Genomic DNA, 17,234 nt, shown 5'->3' with positions numbered 1-17,234 from the left:
GAATGTGCCCAAATTTGTATCGCTGATTTCCTCCCATCCGGAATTCATCTGGGACGAGGAAGGAAACCTTTCATCTCTGCCTTGATCAATGCCTGCCTGGAGAGGGTAGCTGCCTTGCTTGATTCCGCCATCCTGAAAAGCACCTTGGGAATGATGAAAACAAAGACTAAGTATGACTTCTCTTCACTTCTCCAATTCTTCTTTGTTGAATCCTGCACGTGAGAAATGAAATGCTTCTCCATGTTTATATAGAACCCTCAAATCGTACTCCTAAGTTAGCAGGCATCAATTTAGCAATTGAATTTATGATGCGTCATACTTTCCCAATTACTACGCCATGCAAAAGAAACATCCCTTGTAAGTTCGAATTTAGAAGTTTCACTTAATGCACTAAGTTATGCATCATACTTGGAAGATTCCCCTTCGCCAACTCATTAACTTCCACTCTTTCAAATTTCGGAGGGAAATTGAAAGATTCTTTAAGATTTGCTTGATTTTCATTCTAACTTGTCCTCTTCCGCTTCTGAAGGAATTTTCACGCTTCTTCAACATCTCCTATTTTTTATGGATCCTCCTAAAATTTAGGAGCCAGGCTCATTGGATAGAGAAATTCCTCATGATTTCGAAAAATTTCTCGAGGGGATTTTTAACTTTTTATTCCTCCTTGACCCCTAGACTTTCATGCCTTAGCCAAAATTTTCAATTTTCAATCTTTAAGCGTGGAATTCAGTATGTCTTGGAATTTGATCATTTTCCATGCCTTAATCATTTAGGAGCACATCTCTGTGCATAGGTGTGGATTCCACTTGGGAAGGAAATTTCATGCTTTTCACATTTTCCATGACTACCTTAGCCTGGCGCCTTCTTCATGCCTTGGGCGCTATTTTACCTAAGGCAAGGAATTCATAAATTTTTCAATTCTCCTTGCACATTTGGTTTTGGCGCCTTCCATTCATCTTGGGTGCTATTTCAACTAGGAGAGGGAATTCACAACTTTCTCCCTTCTCCATGATACTTCACTTTTAGCACCCTACCTAAGTGTTGAGCGGTGTTTTGCATTGGTGGAGGATTCATGCACTTCTCCATCTTTCCTTCATCACCTCCCTTTAGCGCCCTCCTTTCTCCTAGGGCGCAATCTCACCTAAGTCATGGAATTCAACATTTTTTCTTTCCTCCAAGCACCCCTCAATTTGGCACTTTCCATTAGTCTAGGGTGCTATTTCAACCACCTTGAAATTTTCCATGCTACCTTCTCTTTAGCGCCCCTATACTCCCCAGGTAGAATTTTACCTAAAGGAGGAATTCACACTTTGTTTGGAATTTTCCATCACTTGTTTTGGATTCTTTGGGCGGAATTTCATTGAAGGCAAGGAATTCACAATTTTGTCCATTTTCCCAAAGTATACCATTTTGGCGCCCACTTGAGGAGTAGGGCGGATTTTTGCATGTCATGGAATTCAATGTTTTTCCAACTCTCCATGGAATGTTCAATTTAGCGCCTTCCATCCTTGCTAGGTGCAGTTCTTCATTGAAAGAGGAATTTTGACATTTCTTCCTTCTCTGATGCCAGATTTTTTTTAACATCGCTTTCTAGACTTGGATGATTTTGTGCCTCTTCCGGATCGGGCCATTAAATAAGAATTTGGGGTGATTTCCTAGACAGACAAATTTCTCAAGCTTTCCACTAAAGGAATGCGCTTCCAACACTTAACCATTTTCTGACTCTCCCTGTCTGCTTTCTGACTTTCCGGAATTAGAGGTAGTCGCAAATGCCCGATCTTTGTCACCTTGCCCAAATGGTCCTGTCAGAACAAACTTTCCAAAAATATAAATCTTTTAAATGTCAGTGTTAGATCCCTATACAGGACACAAGAATGACTTACTAAAAATAGAAATTACTAAAAATAGTAAGTTTGATTTTTGGCAAAATGACGACATTGTGGGACACAATAAAATCCCTAAAAAATAGGAACTTTCTAAAAATAGAAAGTTGCTCCGTTTTGGCTCAAATTTTACTGGGAGGTTCCTTGAAGGGTCCTGATTCTATTTGTATGTTTAGTTTCTTCAAAAACCCTAACAAAAACCCCTAAAATCAAGGACTAAAGACAGAAACCCTTAAAAAGACAAAACAGGCCCTAGACTTCACCAAATTTGCTCAAATGAAAAGAAAACTTAATCAAAATGACCCCCAAACACTCGCAAAACCGAGAGAATAATGAGACTGCCACCAAAACCCACAAAAAAACCAAGAACAAACAACCAAAAGGGCCTAAAAGGTAGGGGGTCCCTATCTGGGATGGGGTGATGTGTGATTAGGTCACAACAGGTTGCACAGTGGCAATTTTTATGAATAATCCTTCACAAAAAAGGTCAACAGGGATGCCTTGAAATGGAGCATTGGAAATTCTTCACCAATAATAATACTTGTTGAAATATCACTGAAATTGCTTGCAAATATGTAATTGATCCAATCAGAAATCTTCATAATAAATCACAATAATCAGCACTAATGTGATCCCCAAATGGAATTGCCTCAACTGGAGATGAGGTTTTTCATTCTTTACATCTCCTACACAAGGGTTTTCATCCTCAAGTGTTTAATCTTTGAAAATGGACTTGATAACAAGGATAAATGAATGATTTGCTTTGATCCATTGACTTTCTTTATAGGTTGCCTTTTGTGCCCACAATTTGTATTCCCTTTTCCCTCCCAAAATTTCCTCCGAGTGATTAAAAACACTTTTTTAAAATAAAATGGCTGGACCCAACTTAAAATATTTTTATTTATTTATTTTCCTTACTTTATCCCTTATAGCCTATGGGAAATAAAAATGTTGTAATGGGTCCTCAATTAATTCTTTTGATTTTGAAGAAGGGACATGACAATTACTTAGAAAGGGGTGCAACTATTTGTGGTACCAAAGTGCATTGACTAAAGTAGAAAACTTTTCAACCCTATAATATTTTGGATGTTAACAAAGGTTCCAACATCGCTTGGGAGTTACCAACAAGGCACTAGGTCCAATGTACTAAAGTTATAACTCACCACAAAATTATCTGTTGAAGGCTTTGTGTCATGATCTCAACATAAAAAGATATTCAAAGTTAAAATGACTACTGCTCTATAGTCATGATCCCTAGCAATAGAACATTAAACAAAACCAATATGAGCTCTTATATTAATTCTTGTATTGGCTACAACACCAACAAAAACCACACCTTCAAGAAATTGCTCATTCATGCATATATGTCACCAAAGACGTGAGATGCCTCAATTTTGAATGACTTATCGAGGATTGGGCCAATGAAACTATTACACCCTATACAACTAACAAAAAAAGAACTCAAGAAATAAAAGAAGGCATTATAACCCCTATAATATGTATAAATGGTTTCAAAAAACATTTTAGAAAGAAAAAAAAATATGAATTCTTTTTGGAAAATTTTGAAAAAAACCATAAATAAACTTACTTTTGACTGATAAAACTTGTAGGTGCAGCCCTTCCTTTCCCATAGCACAACAAACCCAATAAATTCCCTTTGTCAAGCCTTCACATTTGAGAAAACAATCAACGGCAGCTTGGAGGAAAATTAGTGTTTTGCTATATTTTATTGGTGAAATTATTAGATTGAGTGACTCTAAGCAAAAAGAGTGAAATCTGAGCACTTTAGGGCAAAATTAGGGTAACTCAAAGTGTTTTTGTTTGGAAAAAGTTTTAAAATTTGTTGAAATCAATTAAAATTTGTGTGGAGCCTATTGGTTCACCTAGGTCTAGCGTAGGCACCTCAGGCCTAGGATGCCCAAGACAAATCCAAAGTAAATCTTGGGCATCTCAGCCTAGAACTGGGACCCGGACCATGCTTTAGCAAATATGTGAACAAAAACAAAATACTTGGAACTTAGGTCATACATAATGCACACAATGACAAGAAAAGGTTGCGAAGAGGCTAGAACATTTGAGGTGGGACAGGAGAACATATTAAACAAAACTGTCATTAGGAGATGGGAAAAGTTTGTGATTTTTACTTTGTAAGAAACTGTTCACTTAAACAATGCATGCAAATATGAGAACTGGGAAAAAGGAATGTGTGTAAGCTCTATTGAATTAGGTGGAACATAAAACACATTTAAACATTGTAACCGCAAATAAAAAATAGAAGATCCCAAGGACATGTGAGTAGGAGAGATTATGACACCACTGTTTTAGATCAGTAAAACAAACACCATTGCTAGAATTGGATGTGACAAAGGTTTAAAACTAGTGACACGCCATATCCAGTTTACCAATTTTGTTGATTTATATTGATGTTTGCTCCAATAAATTCTAGAGTACTTTCTACTTATTTAAGATGCTTTCAAGGATCAATTCAGATACTTCTAATATTATAAAACCTTTCACATTAGTTTACATACCCCCTCTTCAAGCCCAATATTCAATGAATTAGAACTAGTTGAACTGCTGCCACAGTCGCTTGATTCTGGATACTCTTGTATGGTATATGAGCTCTGCGAATGTCGTGATGTGAAATAGCTCGTATCATCTACACTTTCTGGACTTGGTACAAAAGCAGCCTGCAAAGTGCAAACCAACAGCAACAATTTGAATAACTACTGCTAATTGAATTTAGAATAAAAATTAAATAACATGTAAAATGGCCTATACTCTAACAACATTATCAATAGCATTCCAGAATGTTTTCAAGCTTAATGCATATGGCAAGATATTCATTTTAGATTTCAATACTAAGATAGGTGTGGAGTACTTTTATTGAAGATTAAATCAAGTAAATTTAAGCAATATACTGAATTTAGCATAAATGTTTACTCATAAATCTAAAGAAATTTTTCATTAAGGTACAATCAACAATAGTTCAGGTAAAAAATAATGTCAATAAATGATGAGGTTCATATATCCATGCTAAAATTTCATACTACAGTTAATTCTTATTGTTGGTTGATGTCGTTTTTTTCCACTAGGAGGTATAATATTAGTAGTATTGATTGCGTTCTTTCTAATTTATGGTTCAGCCCATTAAAATACTTGACATAAGGAATACCATGTATTAATGCTTGTATTAGACTCTTAATGGCAATCCAAAAAACTCATATTTATGCTTCATTTCCCATCTTCAATGGTTTTACAGATTTTGTTAGGCGTATATTAAATTATGTTGTTGCTGCCAACAATTTAGTAGAGCTTAAGGAGCTCTAAGATGTATGAGATGTCACTGTAGCTTGGTTACACAAAAGTTATTTTCAAAGCCAACTCAACACTAGTCACCTGTTAACCTCCATGTTGCCAGTTCAGGTTTGAAGTACAAGTTTGCTGAGGTTCAGTGTTTTGCCGATTATTTTTCACCTGGTTCACTATTAGTCATACAACGATTCAAAATATAAAAAATAGCTATAATTTGCACAATATACACAAAATTAAATATATAACAAATAATTAGTAATTTAATGTCAAATGTTAAGACAAATTAAAATAGTTTATATTAAACCAATTGCACATGGAAAACTGATAAACATCATCATATTATTTTTCATTAATAGAATCAACATTATCAAATGGTTTGTTAGAACCACAAGCAACTCGAGTGCCACTCCCACTAGCTGTACTAAATCTGATTTGTGTGTCAGCCTCATGCTCTTCACCATTAGTCAAGATGAAAGAAATTCATGCAACAGAAGCATCTAAATTGAGATTGTAATGTCCCCTACCTCATTAACATAGTTAATCTATTTCAATATACTAAAATTAATTGAGAGACTAATCATGAAGGCAGTCATTGATATTCTTCAATTTATTAGTTATTAACAAGTGCTTATTTATTTTTCTCACATTTCATTATTCATAGTTCTTAATATAGATATCAGACCCTAGAAGGGTCTATGTATGTTACCAAACCGCTTAGAGACCAAATACAATAGATTCCCTCAAAGTTTACAGATCCAAGCCTTTACCTATCTTGGGTCTATACCCTCAACGCTTATGGGTAGCTGATCCCCACCCTATCTTGGGACTCAACCTATTGCTTGGATTTAAACTGCCCCTCTTTAGAACATCTCAGTCCCATCTTCTTAAATAATGACAGTAATAACATGATTTAGACTGTAAGTATACTAATTTCTTATGTATTATGAATATGTATATGAAATTAAGTATGACTGTCATACATATTGCAGTCCATATTAATATTACTATTAATTATGAATGAGAACATTATCGGGCATCATATATTAAGCATATTTATTAAACACATCCCCATGCATACCACCAAGAATAAGGATGTTACTGCCTGTAACTTAATGTAATATCCCCTTACTTTTAAAATTTTTTTAACACAACAAGATTCACCCGTTAAGGTTAGAATAATCAAACTATCGCAGAAAGGAAATGCTGAAAGTAACCCTTTCACTTTCTGATCACCGAGAGCCCAGTATGGTAGGGTGAGAGCATACGGTGTCAAGGGGATTGTTAGCTCAAATAACTGATGAAATCTCAAATACAATGCTGGGTAGAAAGCCAACCCCTTCCGCTTATCCAGCGCGTGTAAGAACTTCTACAACAGTATGGTGGTGCAACCGGCCAATTAGAAGATTACAACTGAAAGAACAACAATCACTCGATCGCTTATTTAGCAGGAGGACTAGAAATGAAATAGCAATCAACTCGACTGCTTATTCAGCGGGAGGACTGAAAATGAAATTACAAATCAACTCTACCGTTTATGCAACGGGAGGACAGTATTACAATATTCAAAGTAGGCGGCAAAGCCAGCCTCTTCCACTTATGCAGTGGGACTAAGAACAATAATCCAATTAGATAGTTGTTAGTACTACTAACCAGCTTTACAATGCACAATTTGGATTACAAATTAAGAGAGCACTATCCAAAAGATAGGCGGCAAGGCCAACTTCTTCCACTTTGCAGTGGGTCTAAGAAAGATCAATAGAAATTGCTGTTAGTACTACTACCAACATTACAATATGAATCATAGAGGATAAGAATGAAGAATCAACAACTGCAAACAATTATCAAGATCTTCCTCTCTACTCCAAAGAACCCACACACTCTAAAACCAACTCTACACAAGAAAACACTCCAGACTAACAATTTTTCAGATTTTGATATGCAATCCACACTCTGAAAACACACAGACCAATAGCCTAAAAACTCACAAAAATGCTTGTAACTCTATTCACACTCAACGAAATGACCCCCAAACGGATGCAAATGAGAGATACAAGACAGGCGATGAGATTACAACCAAAGAAACGGGACTCGAACTCGGCTCGAACTCGGCAAGGCCGACTCGGACTCGGACTCGGGACTCGACGTCAGACTCGGCTGGACTCGGGAAAGTGAAAAACTCAAGAAATTTAGAGATTTTTAAAGATTTAAAACTTGTTTCAGGCACCCTTTATTGAATACACCTTAAAGACACAATAACATCATCAAACTCGGCTCATTTGATTACATACACAAGTATACATCAATCACATAAGCATAAACGCAAATTGTAGTTGAAGGAAATAACAAACATAGATATATAAATATTGTCAAATGTATACAATATTACAAAACTCATGGAATAAAAAATCCATGTCATCATATGATGATCATCAAATGTTTCATACAAATACCAAAGGTAAATACAACTACAAGCCTATGGCTCAGAGGAGCCTGCACCCTCCGGCCCCGGTCCCTTGCGAAGGCGTCTAAGGTAGGTCCTGAATGATTCGATAGCCATAGCCGCTCCCCGTGACACCATGCCATGCTCACCAACATCAGGAACATCCGTGTCACTATCTGCCTCTGAATCTCCTGTCTGTGCTCTCCGCTCCTCCTCTGCCATGGCTACAGTCTCAGCCTCTATATTTACCTGGTCGATCCAATCAGTGTCAGACTCAAAGGTTAAATTTTCCCTACTTCTATCGATGCAGTTTCCCCCCATATTTTTCAACGGGGGTTTGGGGGCAGTGCCCCCAAGGTGGGGCAAGGGGCAGCGCCCCTTGCGCGCTCCCTGTCGCGATACAGGGTGGGGTCGAGGGGCAACGCCCCGCGAGGCCAAAAAAACTTATTATTTAATAAAGCCGTCGGGTGTTATTTTTCTATTGGCTAGCATGTTGTAACCCTAATTTTTCTCATTCTCAGGCGGAGGTTGTAGTGAACAAAGACGATACCATTCATTTTAAACAAACTTTTTAAATGTTTTTTTTTGTCATTTTACTAACCCAGCCAGTAGCCGAGTTTGGGGCTCAGGACTCGCCGAGTTTGGTGAGTTTGGCTCAAACTCACCAAACTCGGCGAGTCTGGCGATTTTGCTCGCCAGACTCGGACGAGTCCGAGTCCGAGTCCCAGAGACTCGGCGAACATGACTCGGACTCGGACTCGCCGAGTTTAGGTGATTCATGGTGATTCCCGTTTCTATGATTAGAACCAACAAACTGCACCCAAAACCCCCAAATGAATTTATGCACGCATTCCAGGCAGCCCAACATAGTACGGCTAGGAAGGAAGTACGATTTGCATTTAAAAATTAAATACTCAACATTAAGCTCTACAAACTTACAAACTTGATTGCTTGTGGCATAGGAAGAAAACGAGCCACTACTTAGAATGCTCTGATACGTGATCTGAGAGTTATGAACTAAAACATGCTACAGCCACACCAAAACCAGCAAACTGAAAATCCACACACAACACTCCAGAATCAAAAAACTAATACATAAATTTGCAACATTATCTTCAATCCACCCCTTTGAATGAATAGTAGCCTCTAGCTCGACTAGTTGCTGTATTGCAAGCAAGAAATCAAGCTATGGCTAGGAGGTAAGCGTTCCCCAAAAGCTTTCACTCTGCATTTTGACAACATCTCATTATAAAAATTTCTTGGATACCTCCAAATGACATTTCATTTCATTTCTCCAAAATCGTCCATTACTTGGTGGCAAATACACTATAAAAAAAATACATTGATAAAGTGTATTATGGCGTTTAAAGAATAAAGTGAATTATATCATAAAATTATCTTATTTTTCCTTCTAAGGTGTCCATCTTGCCTTAGCAATAATTCACTTATAAAATATTTTCCTCAACCAAAAATCGCTCACATATAATTAAGGAATGACTTAGATATCAATATAACTTAAGTAATCCCTTTTAAATAAATCGTCCAACCTTTGCCTTAAGTTATAATTTAATTTAAAACACCATTTTTTCATCAAATACTGAACCTGCCAAAACAAGCTCTAAGGATATGGGGAAACAAGCTGAGAGAATTGCCTTGCCAGAAATAGTAATTGAACTGAGTTGAAGAACCCTTGCCAAGAATAGCACCAAAAAATGTTAGAAGACCAGCTGCTCAAACTGACCTGCCGGAAATAGAAATCTGAACAGGCTTGCTGACATCCTGCTAAAAATAGTATTTACTAAAAATAGCATACTGCTAAAAATAGTAAGTGTTTCCAAAGTGATTTTAACCACATTCTAAACAGTCGTCGCACTTACTAAAAATAGTAAGTCCGAAAAAAGTCACCCGATGCAGATGCATGTCGAACCAACCTGAAGCTCTCTGAAAACCTAGAAGGAATCCACAATCCAAACTGTTAAACTCCCACATACACCCCCTGAAAACACTAAAGAATCCTCCTAGAAAATAGGAAACCCTAATTTCTGCTCCCGACTAGCGTACGGGCCTCCGAAACAGGCTAACGACCAACTGAACTAATCACTGTGGAGAAAGGGACATTACACTTAATAACAGTTCTGATATGATCTGATCCATGGTGATGTTACTGGATGCTTTTGATTCCTTTCCATTATATCTCTCAATGTGAGGGAGAGGTCACACCTCTTCATCATGTATGCCCTTTGGCAAGAGACACACCCTTTCACCATTAGCACCTTTTGAAAGAGTGCAACTCTTCATTATTTCTACCCTTTTAAAGGGACATAACCTTTCATAATCAGGCCTACACTTCTTATTTAAATCAGATGTGCACTTATTATTTAAATCAGACGTGCGCTTCTCATTTCCAAATTATACCCTCTTCAAATGAGTTATCTCCTCCCCTTAATACCTCATATTTGGGGGAGTCGCAACTTATCATTTAATGCCTTTTTACCATTCATTAACTTTAATCAAATCTTTATTATATTTAATTACATTCTTTAATATTTTAATTTTATTCTTTTGTATTTTAATTTTATTATTAAATTATATTTCGAAGTGGGGACATTACATAGATGTTTTAGTGCTAAACCAAATGCCTCACTATCCTCTCCTTTTACTTGACTTGCTTGTGTGAGAGTTTGAAAATTGGAATGCACATATTGTTAATGTTGTAGCTTCAGTCAGATTAAGTTGATCAAGAAACAACTGTCTAATCAGTATATGGAGATCATTATGTTATCACTAACTAATAATTATTAAATAAGCGATTTATGCTGACAGAATCAAATGAATAAACTATGCTCCGAAATTATCATTAACCTGATAATACTTATCGATTTAGAGAAATCGATATTAACCACAGCGATAAATCAAACATTGGTTATGCATTGTTATCGTTGTTATGCATTATTATCGTTGATTATACATGAGCGGACATGTCTCATGTAGAGCCATGCCTCTACGTGCCACGTAGAGACATGTCTCTACATGGACATGTCTCTCTCTGCATACTTATATTCATTCGGCCTGCATTTGGAAAACACATAACGTAAATAAAACCAGTGCCATTACAAGTGCAGCGATCTTGCCATTACAAGTACAATGATATTGCCGTTACAAGTGCAGCGATCTTTCATTGTTTTGAATCGTATTCTTACAAGCTTATAAATCAAACTTACCTGTTCACAACAGCAGTAAATCGGAATCAGTTATTGGATCAAGGAGCGCATACATAAAAGAAGAAAGGTATTATAACCTGATCTCATTTCCTAAACATGGTATCAAAGCCATGTTGAAAATAATACCAAAGGCAAATATAATTACATAAAATCCAAAACACCATCAAGAAGAAAATAGCAATCATGGTGAATGGACTTAGATTTGAAGACAGACTCGAGGGTGGCACAAATTTCGTCTCATGGAAACCCAGATTAATGATGACACTTAGAGAACAAGAATTAGACACATTTGTGGAAAATACGGTACCTATACCAGATGATGAAGATGAGAAAATCTAATGGAAAAAGAGCAACAACAAAGCCATGAAGATCATGGTAGATGCAGTAAAAGATCATATAGTTCCTGTTATATCAAAGTTGGACACTGCACATGCCATGTTTACCTTCCTAGGAGACATGTATGAGACTAACAGCACCAACCGATCTCTCTCACTAAAACAACAATTGCATCATGTAAAAATGAACAAGGGTGAATCTATTACATCTTATTTCATAAGAATAACTGAGTTAAGTGATCAATTATCTACAATTGGACATACAATTGATAACAAAGAATCAACAATGCTGGCACTCAACGGACTTCCTACATCTTGGGAAGCATTTATTCAAGGGATAAGCGCACGATCCAAACTTCCAAAGTTCGATCGACTAAAAACTGACTGTATTCAGGAAGAGTCCAGACTAACAACCAGAGGTATTGGGCTAAACAATACTGATGGAGAGATTCAAGTATTGAACACAAATTCTCACAAGGGAGGGAAGAAAGGAAACTTCAAACGAAAAAGGGGAAGAGACAACAATAAGCATTCATTCAAAAGAAGGAAGGACATGTCTAAGGTACAATGCTATAGATGTGACCAATATGGACACCTTGCCGTGAAGTGCTCGGAAAGACTCAAGAATCAAGCCTCATTAGTTGAAGTCAGCAAAGACAAAGATATAGAGAAAATGATATTCTTTTCAGCCCTATCAAGTGAATTAACGACTAACAGGAATACTTGGGTCATTGACAACGGAGCATCTCGTCATATAACGAGATTCAAAGAGCAACTGGATAGTTTTGAAAAAAACTCAAATGAGGAAGTTACCATAGGAGATAACTCCACCTACCCTGTGAAAGGAATCGGGCCCTGTACAGTTCAACTAAAATCTGGAGTTTCTCTTCAACTAACCGGATTACTATTTGTACCAGGCATCAAAATAAATCTGGTTTCTATCTCAACCCTTGGTTTAGAATGCATGCAAGATTGGTTAGATGTGTTTATGCAAAATTGATTAAATGATTAAATCCCGTAGACCACATCTTTTCCCGTTTGAAAGGCTTCAAGCAAAGTAGTTAAAATCAAAGTCTGTCCAAAAGTTAACCAGCAATGCAAACTTCAGACTTAAGGAATTTTGAACCTCATCCATTTTTTGAAAAACTGAACTTAAAGGCTAAAGTGCAAATTTAGCGATCATTAAACGCCTAAGTCCTTGAACCGTAGCCGAATAGTAAATTTTTAATCGAAGAGCTTAATAATATTTCATGTCCAAATTAATCAGGCTCTTTTTCTGAAGCTGCATGCTTTTTTTTTCAAATTTCGGTTTGCGCTAACGTATCCCTTTTAGCTAACCTGTCTTGTTTCCTTCATCTCGTCTCGTAATCCGCATCCGATTGTGCTGGATAGATGCCTAAATCTGCAGTAGAGTCCTCAAAGACACCTGGTGCAGCCGAAACATCCCGGTCTTCTAAATCAGACATCCCTCGCAAAGGCGAGAAGATGAAATACCGGTACCAGAGAGGAGGACTGAGGGAGTCAAAGGTCCAGAGCATATGGGAAAACATAGGCGATACTAACCTAGGCCACATAGACATTCAGGACTTTCGAGACCGGGTATATTCCCCTAACGCCTATGGCAGGCCTAGGCGGATGATGGAAAGTGGTATCGCCTAGGCAGCAGGATTTCCTCCATCAGTGCAGAATTATGAGCTAGTAGTTGAGGCTGCCCGACATTATCAGCTAGGGACCAGATTAGTAGTTTTGGAGAATATGGTCCTAGCTGACTTCACACCTAAGGCCATTGGCGACGCATTCGACATCCCCTTCCCGAATAACCCCATTGCGACAACCAGAGATGAAGCACAAGTTGCATATGACATGAACCCTGCTAAATGCTAGACATTGATAAACGAGGAATGGTATAAGGAGAGAAGGCCTCCAAGTATTAGAATTGGGAAAAAGACCCCTAGAAGTGACTTTCACAATGAGTATGGAGATATGGTCACCTTGCTCAGCCGAGTTATGGGACTCCCCCAATCTAACTTTTTTGAAGAGTGGATGTTCTATTTTACAGAGCAGGTCTTCGCCGAGAAATCCAAGTTCGACTGGGCCCAAATCATCAGTGACAATATCCATATCCAGTTGGTTGAACTTGAAGAGAAAAAGCACTTCACCATGACCTCTTACCTAGTTTATATGTTCGCCCGACACCAGCCACTGCCAGGGTTGATCAAGAAAGGTGAAATCGGGAACGGGCCCAATCAAGTAAAGGTGTACGACTGCTATCCTCAACTACATTCTCATGACAGCTTAGAGGGAAAAGAACAACCCTGCTTATACTATTGGTCAGTATGAACGTGTCAATGACGCCTTCACAATGCGCCTAGTTAGGCTGATGCAGGGGGGATTACACATAAGGCTCTTAGAGCAGGCTACCATTTTGGTACAAAGGTACGGCGCTTGGTTTATTCAGTTCCCTAGGTTCTCCTATATCCGGATAGCTGGCTTTGAAGGAGCTCCTTTCCGACTTCCACGCTATCCAACCAACAAAATAATTCTTCTGGAAGTTGCAAGGCAAGCATGTCCGGCGAACAGTTTACTCAGAGACAAGAAGCAGTCCGAATTGACCTTCCCTATGATTTTGGGTAACCTCGATGTCCATTTAAAGAATCCAGCACATGCCGACAAGTCACTTGCTGAGTTAGCCTCTTATGGCCTACAGGAACATTTCCCAAGGAAATGTTTTGATCATGACAATTTGGCAAAGAGAACCTATGACAGGCGCTACAGAGCAAAGGAATCAATTGAAGACTATTGGAAGAATTGTTCTGATGACTATGAGGTCCGACAACGTGAATATTCAAGGTTAAGTGTGCAGCAAATGCAACTTTATGAATACCGTCGGGTCCCAGATCAGGTAACAGATTCTGGAAATTGCTTACAAGTTTGGGAGTTTGAGGCAGTAAGGCATCTCTTGTCGGGCATCGATTGGTCACAGGATCCAATTACTGACTTTGAGGCAATTATGGCAGCTCCGGGAAGGTACACCGATCATTGGCTACACCAACAGATTGAGCGGCTAACTCATGAAGGAGTTCAATTCACCTACCATATGATGGGTAGTCTTGATTCTCAGTCCTCGGAAGATGAGGGAACCTCAAGCGCACCAAAGGAAGAGGTTGAGAGGCCCGAAATAAGGAAGCAAGCCAAAGCTAGCAGAGGGACTCAGACATCAAAAAGGACTAGAAGGGAGAAGATCCCTATTAGGAGACTAGAAATCACTTCATCATCCAAGGACCCCAGTTCTGATGATGATATAGTTGAACTTGATTATATACCTGCTCCGCCTTCCCAAAGCGATATTGATGCATTCGAAGCTGATAATCCTCCGGCACAAGACAAGCTAAATATAGAGGTGAGGACCAATGACTCTGGCGAGCCTGAAAATCAAGTTGAGGAAGGGGAAATTCCGTCCAATCAAGGGGCTGATGTTCATGAACTCACCCAAGGGAGTCGACACGAGTTGCAACTGCATAGTACCGACAAAGATGACACCACCGTTGAAGGAGAACGAAGGGCGGATGAGACCCACGAGCCTGACAAAACTGAGGAGCAGCCATCACATGGGGATACTCGATAGTTGTTCAATGAGGTAGGGGAGAACTCAGCTGTAAGCAAAGGATTGGACACTTCCTCAGCTCCTCCTATAACAGATCAGTTACAGATATGCAATGAACTAGCTGAAACCTTTAAAGAGCAGAGTGGGAATTTGACCATAGCATTCGAGCAGACCATACCTTAAGACTAGTTAGTTGCTCGCGCACAGCGGAATGCAGCCACCAAGCCACCTATTGACTTGGAGGATATTTTCTCTCGCATAGGGGAAACAAAGTCCAAAGGAAAGAAAAAGCCTAAGACCTACTCCCGAATAACCAAGGATGAGCAGAGGAACCGCACTATCCATATCGCTACCCTGCCTGTCGATAAGCCACCAGATCAAATCGCGTTGGCAGATTATAGCATTACAACCGTCCCGATAGGGCGAGCCACCAAAGAACAAGAAAGGGAGGAGTTCAAGGACTCCGTGCAAAACATGCTCAGGCAACTCGACGAGATAACTGCTGAGAGAAACATGTACCGAGTTTGTGCTGAGCAGGCTGAGGGGTACGTTGATCACTTGCTGAGACCGTTGCATCATGCCCTCGAATCCCATGTTCCCCCATCAGCATTGGCGCAAAGGACAACAACAGAGTTTGAAGGAGTACGGGAGACCGCCAAGGTTTTCAAGGAATGGATTCGAAGCATTAAAGAATGGGGAGAGCTAATCATTGAGGATGTAAAGGAAATGGCCCACCACCGAGAAACCATTTTGGTTAAACTGTTTGAAGTGAAGCGGGAATGCCTCAAGGTTCATGAGGTCGTTACTACAACTCTTCCCCTCATGAGGGCTCTTTTCTGGACCCATGCATAGATTCCTACATTGACCGTCATCCTGGATCCCTATAACATCACCACTTTTAAAGAATGGCACTGGACCATCAGCATGAAGAATGATACAAAGGGTACCATTTACAAAGAGCAAGAAACATGCGAGGAAATTTTGAGAGACATGAGGGACCTTGGTGGCCAGATTCTCCGATCAATGGTCCTAGGTTGGAAAAATAGTTTGTCCGATGACCAAGTGCAGCCGGACTAGGAGGATAGACTGAGGATGGATAAGGTCGCCTATTCCATGGAGGACCTGGAGTTTGCCAGTGGATTATATTCGGACATTTTGTGTTTTGAGGCTCATCGGTCCAACTGGAAAGATGATTTAAAGCATGTAGATGGTCATTTAGAGGGCATGCAGTATAAGATACGTCATCCTCCTATGCCTCAGTTCATGGTGCTGTTTCAGCAGTGCATTAGGTTTCAAGAGTATGTTCGTGCAGAATGTGCGGCAGGTCGGGACTTCTGGAAGGACTATTTGAATGCCGAGGATGAATTTCTAGAAAAGGGATCTGCAGCTGAAAAAGAAAAAGTGCCTTCATAAAGTGCATAGTTCTTTTAAAAATCTAAAAGGACACTTTTTGGCCATAAAGTTCATGTTTAACTGCCAAGTCAGCTGTAAATTTTGAGCTCCGTGCATGTGCACTTTTTGAGCTGTTGTTGGTAGTTTAATTGCCTTTTTTAGGTAGTTATTGTTCCTCCTTGGGTGGTTGTTGATATTTACCTCCTATTTATGGGTATGGGTGCTATGTTGTACATATGAATCTGGGCCACTTGTTTTGTTTAAATCTTGGCCATTCATCTAATTTTGAAACTCTATTTAAAGGGGTTGGTTTTCCCTTATTTTTGGTAAGTCTAAGATTGTTGCTGAAGCTCTGGCGAAATTTATGCAGAATTAATGGAAATTAAAGCTGTTTCATTTCTTTGTGAGTGCATGGTCTCCTTCTTCACCATTTAATATTTTTGCTATGTATTTTGTTTTTAGATAGTATTTTTTGGACAATATTTGATAGAAGCCTTGGTGTTCATACCATTAAGGACTGGCTGATTGTCACCCCCCCTGCATGGTTAGTCTGAACCCATTTATATGCTCAGTTCGGTTGTTAAACATCAAGTGAATGAATGTCAAAATTCTGCATTTATGTTTAGTAGCATGAAAATTTAATTCCCCATGAAGATTGCACTAGATTTTTACAGCATTGTGCCTTTTTTAGCTGATAATGTTAAATCTGGTTTTTTGGAGGTTTCTGTCTGTTTTCTTGAAAATGTTATCTTAGATAAATTAATCAGATTTTCTCTATCTCTTTTCCCCTTTCCTCTTTTTCCTTTTTTTACCAAGAAGAAACCATACAGTCAAGCTGAGATAATATCAACCCAAGTGAAATCAACTGATATAGGACTGTTAAGCTTTAGGGAACTCACTCGAAGTCATTTATCTAACCTTAAGTCCCCTTTGTGTTTCCAGCAAAACACATCAAACCACTAAGTTATCCTGCAGTCAAGACTTGACAAACGAAACATTGAGGTAATCCCCATTGATCAATTAAAAAATAGCACTAGGGATTTC

At 38.8% G+C, this 17,234-nt stretch overlaps 1 protein-coding gene across 3 annotated transcripts in view; it reads right to left on the bottom strand.

Annotated features, from left to right (window-relative positions):
- LOC131032595 (probable serine/threonine protein kinase IRE4) overlaps positions 1-17,234 on the bottom strand; it is a 317,811-nt gene that overhangs the window by 11,177 nt on the left and 289,400 nt on the right. For 2 of the 3 annotated variants that reach the window (XM_057963623.2, XM_057963616.2), the window contains one exon: positions 4,415-4,573. In XM_057963623.2, coding sequence (XP_057819606.2) covers positions 4,415-4,573 — 159 coding nt within the window. Of the gene's footprint in view, positions 1-4,414; positions 4,574-17,234 lie in introns of those variants that run through there. The other variant, XR_009103479.2, reaches the window with a different exon arrangement.

This window comes from Cryptomeria japonica, chromosome 3, assembly GCF_030272615.1.
Source record: "Cryptomeria japonica chromosome 3, Sugi_1.0, whole genome shotgun sequence".
Taxonomy (NCBI): domain Eukaryota; kingdom Viridiplantae; phylum Streptophyta; class Pinopsida; order Cupressales; family Cupressaceae; genus Cryptomeria; species Cryptomeria japonica.
Note: the sequence above shows the minus strand (reverse complement) of the source record. Positions and strands in the feature narration are given on the sequence as shown.